This window comes from Pinus tabuliformis, chromosome Q (assembly GCF_031772625.1).
Source record: "Pinus tabuliformis cultivar Carrire ecotype Pingquan chromosome Q, CPIR1, whole genome shotgun sequence".
Classification (NCBI taxonomy): Eukaryota; Viridiplantae; Streptophyta; class Pinopsida; order Pinales; family Pinaceae; genus Pinus; species Pinus tabuliformis.
In genome coordinates, this window is record NC_142296.1 from 166,874,248 (window position 1) to 166,887,884 (window position 13,637).

A 13,637-nucleotide genomic window follows, 5' to 3' on the forward strand; every position below is an offset into this window, starting at 1 on the left:
ATGTTTATTATATTCCTTTTCTAGATGACCAAATTTTTATGGTTATACATAGCCAAATTTTAACAAGACTCAAGGTTTCGCAAAATGGTATTGCAAAACCAACAATACGATTAATGGACAGTCCAGATTTATCGCACCACCCCTACCTCATTTTTCCAAAACCATGAAGAAGGGTGGTGCAAAATAGTTTTTGGTTTTAAAAAACCACTAAGAGTTTTGATGATATACGCACAACGAATCTGGGACTTGCACATAGTTTTCCACTGCCACCAAGGTCTCCATACATGTAGGTCATCTCCACATGACATGTGACAAAGATCAGGCATGCACAAATTTAATATTTTGTTTTAGTTAGAATGCCTATATATGTTTGTATTGTGATTTGCTTTTAAAAGGGCCAAAGTTTTATTTTTAACAAGGGGTCATATTTAATATATATGATATTAAATTAATATTTCTTGTAATTTTATTATTTCCAAGCGCTTCAAAAAACTCATTTTTATAATTGTTTCAAGAATCCGTTTTTGAAACTAATTGAGACAATCAATCGCAGGGGGAGAAGCAAAAGATTAGAAATGAATAAAAAGTAGGGGTTTGGAGTGTGAAGCTTATGATGATATGTAATGAAGGCATCTCCTAGAAACTTAAAAGTAAATACCAGTTTTGATTCCAATTCTTGGGGTAATTGCAGAAATATTTTCTTCTTATGTTTTTTATCATTCATTAATGTTTTTGTTCCACTAATATGAGTGTAACGAAGCAGCAGGTTGATTCAAATCAATTTTATGAATTTTCCTGGAATTAATGGCACTCATATTTTTGGTTTGAATCCCTTAATGGGAACTCCACCATACCAAGCATTCACCCATCTTTCTTGTTCTTTGCATCATTTACTATAAAAGGACGAAGGTTGAGATTCTTAAGTGCCTTAATGATTAAGTCTTGTTTTCTCCATCTGCTTCTAATAATCTATTGACACCCTAAGCTCTGAAACCCTCACTTATCTTGGCCAATAAGGTTGTAAAGATAGGTTTCAGAATTAGATCACTCATTGTTATCCTCATGGTATATTTCTTCGACCCTATATTTTATTTTATTTTATAAATCTTGTAGATGTCCTGGGCACTAGTCCCTTTGTAGCTAGGAACTGTCTCCATCGTTACAAAAAACCACCAATTCGATTAAATTTATAGTCAGGTTTTGGGTAAAAGCGATTAGAAAAAAGTACTGAGGAAAAATTTAGTAAATATAATTTTTAGACCATTTCTTTACAAATTCCATTGGTATAAGTAGGATATCCTCAACATGGGAAAGGAATTTCCTACGTGAATCCAAATGGTTACAATTATCAAAGGTAAGAGGTAAAGTTTTTGGATGGTCCACGAATAATCAATAGAGGCTTCACTGAATGTCACAATTAAGAAGGAATTGAGGGTCATCAATATATTTTAAGGTCATTTTTTTTTGTGTCAGCAATACAAATCAATGAGAATTGAAAATCACTGGATTAGATGAGATCAATAGGCCATAGTTAATGAAATTACATAAAACAGTATCCTCGGGAATATGCATGGTGCTTGATTCTCATGTTGCTATAAACCCCTACCCTTGGGCCTCCTTTCCTCTTCCCCACTAGTTCTCACCATAACCCTTTTCATGTCCTCTTCATAGCCACATTGGACCATGTTATATTACATTTTGGAATAATATTTACATATATTGGGTAAATATTGGAAGGTACAACCACATGGTACATAGAAAATGTGTTTAGCACAATTAGATTCCTAACCACTCACGAGTTGGGACTTGGCCTTGTGCTATACACTAGGAATTGACATGAAATATTTACATGACTTTCACATATTTAAGATCATATTCTTTGACCCTCATCATAATGACTTATTTATAATTTATACATAATTTAATTAAATAGATCCAAGGGGCCAAAGCTAGAGTATAAGCATTGAGATACTCCTATAATATGATAAACAAGGAGAAAAGAACAACACCTAGAGATGATCATCCAAGAATAATAGACATTAGAAAATCCTTACGTATGAGCTACATTACTTGCTCAAGTACCCAATGGGACACATACCAATACTACTCCTTGCCTTGATAGGAGTTGTAGCTTTCAACATAGAAGAAACTACTATATATGCATTGTTAGGTCCCTGTACTACTAGTGTAGCCCTTTATTGTGATTAGTGCAACCCCCTTATGGTATTGTTGTGCCCATGTAGTCCCCATGTTGTTATTATTGTGCCCCATAGAAGCCCACTATTATTATTGTTGTGCCCCTACAATATTATTGTTATGTAGGCTCTGATTATATTGGGACCACTTAGACTCCTATATATAGAAAGGAGGTATTGTCATTTGTATCATCCAAGAATTGCTCATTTGTGTAATGTAAAGGGGGTTTCACCCTTAAAGAGGTTGTGTTTGAAGTCGTTGATATATCTTTTCTATATTTTTGTTGAGCTGAATTCATAACATTTGGTATCAGAGCTTTGGATTCTAGGGTTTCGCTACTCCAAACAAGTCATCGTGGCATTTTCGCAATAAATTTTTCTCTATGAAGTTTGAGAAGCTAGAAAAAAACCCATTTGATCCAAAATCGTTACGAACGTCGGGTCCAAATTTCATATATTGTCTCGCTATATTTTTGGAGGTATGATCTGAGGACGTTAGGGTTTTTGCAGGCTCCAGAATTCCATCTCAAACAAGTTATCATGGAATTTTCACTATAATATTTTTTCTACGAAGGTTCAGAATTTGAAATTATAACCCATTTGAGATGAAATATTGGTGAAGCTCGGGCCCAAATTTCAGATCTTGTTTCGCTATATTTTCGGAGATACGGTCCAAGACATTTAGGGTTTTTGCAGACTCCCGAATTACATTCCAAACAGGTGACGATGAGAAACTCGTCATAACTTTCTCTCCGAGCATAATATTGAAATTTAGTAAGAAGTTACCGAAAGAGGATGGATTTTAATTTTCGATGTATGTTGTTATGGTCTGAAGGCCGAAACAGTGACACGTGGCAAGTCGTCCAAGTTCGCTCTACTGAACGAGTCTATAATTGGGTCATCGTAGGAGATTTAGCATAACTCTTTACTGAAGAATCCAATATCGATTAGAATGGTGGGCTTAGAAAGAGGACTCAGAGAGCTACCATAGGACACAATTTCAAAACTTTAAGATATGAAATTACAAAGTTATAATCGTTTAAATATCAAGTTCCTAAAAGCAAGAAAAATAATGACTCGAATCAAGAAAATAGAAACACCTAGTAAGAAAAATTGGATGGATGATTTGAAGAATGTGATTGAAGCTAAGATAAATAGTTTTATATGTGTCATGGAATCTAATATCGATGGTATGGAAACATATTTGAAGAAAGACATGGAAGATTTTAAGAAAGATATGGAAGGTTTGAAGGAAGGTGGGACAAAGCTGCTACAAGCAAGGCCTCCTAATGACGAAAAGGTAGTAGAGGAAACTCATGATGAGAAAAAAAAATGTTACTCATGATTTCATAGAATCTAAAAATGGATTGAAAACCCACCACATTCCAAAGATCGATATGAGGAAGTTTGATGGCAAGGATCCCATAACATGGATACTACAGATGAAGAAATATTTTGATCTACATGATGTGCAACTATTACAAAGGTATGTATTGCATCCTTATATTTAGAACCAAATTAAATTTTATGATATAAAGGGCTTTGTTATTGTAAACCACTAGTCACTTGGTCAATTTTCATGGAGGAAATGATAGCACATTATGAGGATACAAAGAGCAACACCTTTTTTATCCAATTGATAAATCTCAAACAAAAGGGTTCAATGGAAGAGCACATTGAGGACTTCCAAAAATTGAATATAAAGGTAAATGATATTCCATATAAGTAGAAGATTGATGTCTTCATAGGGATTTTAAAGGATAACATTCAACATGAGATTCATCTTTGGGAACCTGATTCATTGGAGAAGGCATTCAGGTTGGCAAGAAAAATTGAAAGCAAAATTATGGCAAGAAGAAATCCTACCACTCACAATTATAAAGATGGAAGTGTTGTTGCTCTGAGCCTTCCACAACCTACAAGGTTGACACCACAGCAATTGGAAGAAAAATGAGAAAATGACCTTTGTTACAGTTGTGATAGCAAACACACTAAAGGTCATAAGCGTGCTGAGAAGAAATTATTTTACGTTGATTGTGAAGAGGAGGAAGAAAATGATCAAGAAACGTCAAAAGAAGAGGATATACACCAGGAACCAACCCCAGAGAAAGAATAAATGAATCCGACCATATCTTGTACTTCATTGGCAGGAATTACCATTCCTCAAACTCTCAAGATAGAAGGACATATCAAGAAGAAAAATGATAACCTCACTTTCGCGCAAAATTGAATGAAACAATAGGGAGATCAACATCGCAGTGAAAGAAGTTTTGACATAGACGACTAGGTATTTTTACGACTACAACCATACAAAAAGATGTCCCTAAAGAAAGCTAAGAAGGATAATAAATTATCACCAAAGTACTATGGTCCTTGTAAAGTGATGCAAAAGATTGGTACGATGGCATACAAATTGGAGCTTCCTGTATCTTCTTGAGTGCCCCCAATTTTCCATGTTTCATGCTTAAAGAAGGCTATAGGTGACAAGGTCCCAGTTCAAACAATATTGTTGGAACTTGACGAGGAAGGAAAAATCATATTTGAACCTGAAGAAGTCATGGAAGCAAGAACCCGACAACTACAAAATCGATCAATTTCAGAGTATCTCATCAAGTGGAAGAACTTACCCACTGAAGATTCCACATGAGAGGATGAGAATTTTATATAGAAGCATCCAGAACTACTCAAGCATTGAGGACAACACTTTTTGAAGGATAGGGGCATGTTAGGTCCCTATACTACTAGTGTAGCCCCTTATTGTTATTAGTGCAACCCCATTATGGTATTGTTGTGTCCATGTAGTCCCCATGTTGTTATTATTGTGCCCCATAAAAGCCCACTAGTGTTATTTTTGTGTCCCTACAATATTATTGTTATCTAGGCTCTGATTATATTGGGACCACTTAGAATCCTATAAATAGAAAGGAGGTATTGTTAATTGTATCATCCAAGAATTGTTCATTTTTTTAATGTAAAGGAGGTTGCTCCCTCGAAGAGGCTGATTTTGAAGTCGTTGATTTGTCTTTTCTATCTTTTTGTGAGCTAGTTTCATAACATGCATTCCTTAAGATTCCTACAAAGGAAACATTGTACATCCTTTACAAGGAGAATCATTATTCCAAGAAGAAACCAAACATATTCATTACCTTTTCATTAATGGGATTAGTAATATAAGGATTGAAATTTTTATGTAAGTTGGGAGTCGTCTGTGTGAGCCTTTTTCATAAAATATCGATTTCATATTTAGTTTTCACTCTATATTTTTTGAAATAAATAGGTGAACTGCCACCAATCATAGACAAAACCATCATGGTTAGATCAATAAAAGTGATAATTTGTAGACAACATTCATCAATGTTGTAAACTCGCAAACAATCTACTAACAATAAGGTAAATTGAGCGTACTATCTTTGCTTCCACCAAGTATTGACAAACATAGATGGAAATGTTCCATATGGCATTAGAAAATGATGAAAACTTGGAGAAGAATATGCCCTTTAGAAATGAACAATTCTAAACATTCTGCTTTTTAAACCTTTTATAGTACATCATCAAAATTTGACTAAGTAGTGGTTGGTTAGGTTTTAATTTCCATTGCTTAAACTACATTTTTGAATTCATTAACACATTCAATACCTTGAAAAAACCTATCACACCTGACTTGTCAATCTCAACAACTCATATTTGAGAAACCACCAATTCGTTTTAATTTCTAGCTAGGTTTTGGGTAAAAGTTATCAGAAAAAAGGTAGTTAGGAAAAATTCAAAAAGTATAATGTTTAGAATATTGTTTTACAAATGCCTTTGGCATAAGTAGGATACCCTCAACATTGGAAAATGAGTGTTGACGTGAATCTAAGTGGTTACATTTATCAAAGATAGTAGGTTATGTTTTTGTATGGTCCATGAATAATCAATAGAGTCAACACTCAATGTCACGATTAAGAAGGAATTGAGGGTCATTGATACATTTTAAGTTTATTTTTTGTAGGTTAGCAATGCAACTCAATGACAATTGAAAATGATTGGATTGGATGAGATCAATAGGCCACAATGCAATGAAATCAAAGAAAACACTATCCTCGGGCGTGTGCATGGTGATTGATGCTCATTGTTGTATACCCTTGCCCTTGGGCTTCCTTTCCTCTTCCCCGCTAGTGAAACCATAACCATTTTCATGTTGTCTCCATAGCAATGTTGGACCAAGTTATATTACATTTTGAAATAATATTTACATAGGTTGAGTACATCATGGTATGCTCTACCACATGATACATAAAAAACATGTTTAGCTGAATTAGATTCCTAGCCACTCATGGATTGGGCCTTGGGCTTGAGCTATACACTAGGAATTGAGATGAAATATTTATATGACTTACACAAGGGTTCATTTATTTAAGCTCATACAGTTTGACTCCCATCATCATAATAACTTATTTACAACTTATACATATTTGAATTGAATAGATCCAAGGGGTCAAAGGTAGAGTAATTACATTGACATACTTCTACAATATTATCAACAAGGAAAAAAGAACAACTCCTAAATATGATCATCCAAAGAATAATAGACACTCGAAAATCCTAACTTATGAGCTACATTACTTACTCAAGAACTGAATGGATGCAAACCAATACGACTCCTTTCCTTGATAGGAGTTGTAGCTTTCAACATAGAAGCAACTACTATATATGGATCCTTTAAGGTTCCTATAAATGAAACATCACATCCTTTACAAGGAGAATCACTCGAAGTATTCCAAGAAGAAAGCAAGCATATTCATTACACTTTCATTAATGGGATTAGGAGTATAGGGATTGAAATTTTTGTGTAAATTGAGAGCCATTTGTGTGAGCATTTCTCATAAAATATCAATTTCATATTTAGTTGCAACCAGGGAAAATTTTAAGAACCCCCCCTAAATTTATAAATATAATAAATGGGCGAATCTCCATGGTATATAGGAAAAATGGAAGGCGATTTTATCAATAATATAATATGTATATATAATTTTTTGGCGAATCTTTTACTAGGCATGGCGAATATTTTACTCAATTATAAAATCTTGTAAGATCTTGGCGAGTCTTTCACTAAATAATAAAACTTTGTAAATACCTAGTGAATCTTAGCATAGGCTACATGCTAGTTTAATTCCCCCATTTAAATAGGCTACATTCTAGGTGAATACCATGGGTCAATACCATGTGCCATTTTGGTGAATACCATGGGTCAATACCATGTGCTATTTTTATTTTTATTAATTCTAATATTAGGGTTAATAATGGTTTTTTGCATGGTATTAATAACAATCTAGTCCATGGTATTTGTCCCATAGTATTTTGGCCATAGGTTTCACCTAAATATAACCCATTTTTTTAGTGTTCCTAAATATAAGGTGACTTATGGAGTAAATATAAAAAAATGTTTTATTTGTTTACCATACCTCTCGTTTATTTATATTTTTATTAATTTACCATACCTCTTTTACAAATATGGTATTTGGCCCATAGGATTCACTTAAATAAAACCTCTTTCTTGAGCCTTCATAAATAGAACGAGAATTATGGACTAAATATAAAAAGAGGTTTTATTTATTTACGACACGTCTAGTTTATTTATATTTTTATATATTTACCATACCTTTTGAGTAAGTATAAAAAGACGTTTTATTTAGTTACCATACCTCCACTTTACTTATATTTTTATTTGTTTACACCCTTACATTGTATAAGGTGACTTATGGAGTAAATATAAAAAATGTTTTATTTATTTACCATACCTCTCATTTATTTATATTTTTATTAATTTACCATACCTCTTTTATAAATATGGTATTTGACTCATAGGATTCACTTAAATAAAACCTATTCTTGAAAATGGGCGAATGGATTCACTTAAATAAAACCTATTTTTGAAAATGGGCGAATGGAAGGTTGTAAGTCCTAATTTCAAGGGCTAAATTTACCTTTTTTACCCTCTCCCTTAAAATAAGGTGGGCTATTTGAGGTGATTTGTAAAAATGTACTATGATACAAAATATTCGCCCACTAAAAATTTAAAACCCCTTAATTTCGCCAAAGGGCGAACATTCGCCCCTAAAATTATCCTTGGTTGCAACTATATAATTTTTTTCAAAGACATGGGAAAACTACCACAAATCATAGACAAACCATCATAATTAGATCAATAAACGTCACAGGAATTTGTAGACAACATTCATCAATGTTGTAAACCTTACAAACAATCTAACAACAATAAGGTAAATTGAGCACACTATCTTTGGTTTCACCAAGTATTGACGAACATTAGGAATAAATCCAAATAGACAGGATTGAGGGTTCCTTATGTCTAGAATAAATGCATTATTTCCAAGAATAAAACAAAAAATATTTAACAAATCAATATACATATTTAGAATGCATAAATAATATTCCAGTGTTTAATAAATCAAATGTCAATCCATGAATGCACTATTGAGTATCTCACTTATGGTGGTCCAAAGTATGATGATAGCCACCAATTGTAATACTAATGTGTAAAATAACTAGTAATATTGAAATACAATTTATAGGGCTCTATTAAATTGTCAATAAAACTTTGGAAATGATGGTCTAAGCTATCATCATACATGAATTAGCCCTTGGCAACTTGTCAAAATTACATCATTATAGAATTTTATAATTATATTAAATCTTTATATAACAAAAAAAGGAAAAAATAGCATATCAATTTTATTTATAAAATAAGCTAATAAACAACAAATCCTAAACCATTAACTATATATAAATCCCAAAATAAATACATAATTTTAGTTTACTATAAATTCTATTTAATAACAATTATTCTTAAAAACTTAAAAATAAAAATAAAAAAAAATATGATAATAAAAAAATTAAAAATAAAAATAAAAATAAAAATATATGATAATAAAAAAATTAAAAATAAAAATAAAAATATATGATAATAATAAGAAAATGGACTAGTTTAAACTATTTATAAAATTGTTTTCAATACAATCTCTTTTCACTTAATATTATAAATTGTATTCTATGATTATCACTGTGAACCACTAAAAAAAATATTTTAAACAATAATCATTGTTTTTAAAGATTAAAAAAACATTTTAATTATAAAGAGATCTTCCAAAAAAATGTATGTTGTTTTTTTTCCTATATTGAAAGAAGATTTCATATAAAAAAAATCGATTAAAAAATTAATCATATTGAATTAAAAAATTAAAAAACACATTTATATTAATTAAATAATAATATAAATTATTTTAAAATAAAAATTTTATTTTGATTACATAAACACATTTATATTAATTAAATAATAATATAACAAATCTCTTCACCAATATAAGAAATTAATTAACTAGAAAATATCTCTGGATTTAACTATATCCAATCTAACTGGATATAATTAACTACTTCTAAAAACCTATAATCACAGTTACCACGAATGAAAATGCAAAACTAATTATCTAATCTAAACTAATCATTTTCCTCCAAATATATGTGCTGACCACTAATCATTTTCCTCCACATATATGTACTAACCATAAATGGAGCAGCGTAATCTAATCATTTTCTTCCCCAACATGCCCTAATCAGATTCAGAAATGGCTTCGTCAGTGACCTGTCCAAGGCGGTTCAACTCAGTTTCTGAATTCTTTTGGATTTTGGCGACTAGCTGCTCTAGCGATGCCTCAACCTCTCGAAGAGTCGGTCGTTCATGAGGATCCCTTTTACTGCACATCAGACCTATCTTCGCCAACAGCTCAACAATTCCGTACCCCATAAATTCACTTACATCATGTGATTCATCTTCCATTCTAATCTCCTCAGCCAAAGTCCTGTCAATCACCTCCAACAATCTGTCGGGGAATGCATCGCCCACCCAACTCTGCAATGATTGCTCTTCTTCTGATAACACTGCATCTGTGGGTTTCTTTCCCGTTATCATTTCCAGTACCAAGATGCCGTAGCTGTATGCGTCCCCTTTCATGCACGGGCGCCCTCCTGTACCATATTCTGTAATCAATTTTATACATGTAAAACATTTATTAGTGACTCACATATAATCCCATATCAGCATTTATATATAAAACCTTTATCACTGACTCAAATATTTCCCATATACAACATTGCTCAACCAATCTAGTGTATCAGTAGTATTTACCTGGTGCAATGTAACCAACAGACCCGATCACATGACTGGAGGTGTCCCCTGAGGCTGCTACTGTTGAATCGTTCATGAGGCGTGAAATACCGAAATCTCCAACATGAGCCGTCATCGTCTCATCCAGTAAAACGTTGGAAGGTTTCAGATCACAATGAACAATGGCCGGAGAACAGTAATGGTGAAGGTATGCCATTCCATGGGCCACGTCCTTGAGAATGCTAAGCCGTCTTTTCAGATCCAACCTGCAATTATTTTCCCTACAATGCAAATGCTTATCCAGGTTTCCCTGCGACATGAACTCGATAATCAAAGATTTGACCTGCAAACTTGAGCATACGCCCACCATTCTCACCAGATTCCGATGTCGGATTCTGCCCAACGTCTTGCATTCTTTTATGAGTCTCTTGTATGCACCTCCTGATGTGGCAGACTCTATAACTTTGACAGCAACGATTGTGGTGTTGTCTAATACGCCCTTATACACTGACCCATGGCCGCCACGCCCCACTAGGTTATCCGGGCTGAAACCATTAGTTGCTCTGTTCACCTCTTCCTCACTTACAATCTTCGTCTCCTGGAGTTGGCTCCCCAGCGTCCTCCCTAATCTCGCTGAAATAGTTTCCAACAATGCAAGCTTTCTGCTACGAAAATATATCAAAACCATGAAGGCTAGGCAAAATACCAATAGCAAAGTTAAACCAACCGAAGTGGCCAAGATAACTACCCTTCTTTTGGAATCATGATGGTGCCTTGTCGTCAATTTACAATGAGGTAACTCTATCCATCTGCCACAGAGTCCACTGTTTCCTAAGAATGATGTAAAATTCAGTTTTCTGAAAGCTCCAGAGGATGGTACTTCTCCTGTGAAGTTATTGTATGACAAGTTTAAATGCGTAAGCTTCTGTAATTTCTCTATAGAGGTAGGCAGGGGACCGGAAAGCTTATTGAAAGAGAGATCCAAATCTTGAAGTCCTGCAACTTGATCGATTGATGTCGGAATGGTGCCTTCCAATGAATTGTGAGAAAGATTAAGGTAGTCCAGTTCAGCACAATTCACTAATTGGCCGGGTATGCTCCCCGAAAAATTATTGGCAGAAAGATCAATTGCTTGAACCATGTGCATTCCTCCCAGTTCGGCAGGCACCCTTCCTGTGAGTGCATTATGTGAGACATTAATGTAGAACTGTAGGTTATGAAGGCTAGCCACTTTCGATGGCATCACGCCGCTTAGCTGGTTGTAACTGAGGTCCAGAAGCTCGAGACTGGAACAATCCCCTATACTGTCCGGTATATTACCACTGAATTTGTTATAGCTGAGATTTAATCTTCTTAGCTGCTGTAAACTTGCAAAAACATGATGAATTTCTCCAGAAAACGCGTTTTGAGAAAGGTCCAGTTCATACAGAGCTTTCAATTGACTGAATTGATAGGGTATATTACCTTCCAAGTTATTCCGGTGGAGGTCCAGCAGCTGAAGAGTAGACAGCCCTCCTAGTGCAGAAGGAACGCTTCCAGAGAGAAAATTGTTCTCTAAACGCAACAGAATCAATCTGGTGAGGTTGCTCATCTCCTGGGGTATCTTACCAGTGAAACGATTCCCACTCAAATAGAGATAAAGCAGATTTTGAGAAAGACGGCCTATGCTTCCAGGCAAGTCTCCCTTAAGATCATTGTTGGAAAGATTGAGTATTTGCAGATTGGTGCAGTTTGAAAGTGCTCCAAAGATGGAAATTGATTCCTCACTATACAAATGATTATCAGAAACAGTCAGATCCTGTAGAAGACGGAGCTTTCCAAATTCCAGAGGTATGCCTCCCATTAAGAAATTTTGAGCGAGTTCGAGCCATAAAAGCTGAGAGCAATTTCCTAGAGATTTCGGAATGGTACCTCTAAATTCGTTTCCCCAGAGCAGCAGTCTCTCTAAATTTGAGAGCTTTGTACCTATCTCCCACGGGATTTCTCCAGTAAGCCTGTTGGCATGCAAATATAAGATGCGTAACTCCGTGCAATTAAGCAGTGAAGGCGGGATTCCTCCACTGAGCTGGTTTCCATGAAGAGACAGTTTTTCAATTTTAGAGAGCCTGGTCCCTATCTCCCACGGGATTTCTCCAGTAAGCCTGTTATCATCCACATATAATGCGCGTAACTCCGTGCAATTAAGCAGTGAAGGCGGGATTCCTCCACTGAGCTGGTTTTCTGCAATAGACAGAATTTTAATTTTAGCAAGCATGCCAAGCTGAGAAGGGATAGTCCCGCTAAGGAAGTTATTTATTAAACTCAGAGATTCCAGGGCAGAACAATTTCCCAAGGATTCGGGCACTTTCCCAGTCAATCCGTTTGTGCTGAGTGAAAGATTTCGCAGGTTTTGCAATTGGCCGAGACCACTCGGAATAGTCCCTGTCAACATATTGAAGGACAAGTTAAGCAGCCTGAGAGATGTGCAATCTTTCAAAGCCTCTGGAATGGACGAAATCAAGTGATTCTCATTGAGGAACAGACGTTTTAAGCGACGGAGCTTGCCCAATTCGTTTGGGATTATGCCAGAGAAACTGTTCAAATTGAGGTTCAACACGCCAAGAAAGGAGATATTGCCCAAATGTGGAGGTATAGTCCCTTGCAGCCTCATGTTGTAGAGATTTAGGCCAGATACGCGCAGTTTGTGAGGGTTGCAGGTGACACCAGTCCAATTGCAGACATGATTGGCAGAAAAATCCCAGTTGGCCAAGGCGTGAGAAGGATCATATGTGACAGAGGCTTTGAATGCTTGCAGGGCTTCTATATCGACCTGCAGTCCTTCACGACTTTTCTCATGATAATGATGAAGAAGATGGGCGTTTGCAGAAACAAAGATGAGCATGAGTGTGGAGGTGATGAGGATGAAATCCGTGGAAGGTGCCATCGGCTCCTGAGATGGGCGATCGATAAAATGAAGGAATTACAAAAATATTTCAGAGGGTTTGGGCAATTGTGGATATCAACTACATTTGTGAAATTCCTTCCTGGCATAAGGGTGGATTTTCGTTTTCTGGTTGACTCAAGTGGTGTTAACTTAAGCCAGATCATCCATTTGAAGAAAGACGTGGTGTGTTTAACTCAATTTTTTTTAGCGGATTTTTCTTTATTGACGCAAGTCGTCCATCTTGTGTACAGTGATCAAATTTGAAGGGCTGGCCTTAATTTTATTTGGAAGGGCATATATTTATCTAATCCTTCAAAGATGAAAAGTTACAAAAAAAAAATTGTACTTCTAATAACAA

The 13,637-nt window shown here is 35.0% G+C and overlaps 1 protein-coding gene across 1 annotated transcript; it reads right to left on the reverse strand.

The window, feature by feature from the left end:
- Nucleotides 1-9,628: 9,628 nt before the first annotated feature.
- Nucleotides 9,629-13,367, reverse strand: LOC149218769 (uncharacterized). The gene is made up of 2 exons (XM_089382471.1): nt 10,378-13,367; nt 9,629-10,229 (listed from the first exon to the last, which is right to left on the reverse strand). The coding sequence occupies exons 1-2, from the start codon at nt 13,277-13,279 to the stop codon at nt 9,802-9,804; spliced, it is 3,330 nt and encodes a 1,109-aa protein (XP_089238597.1). The 5' UTR covers nt 13,280-13,367; the 3' UTR covers nt 9,629-9,801.
- Between the last annotated feature and the right edge of the window lie 270 nt (nt 13,368-13,637).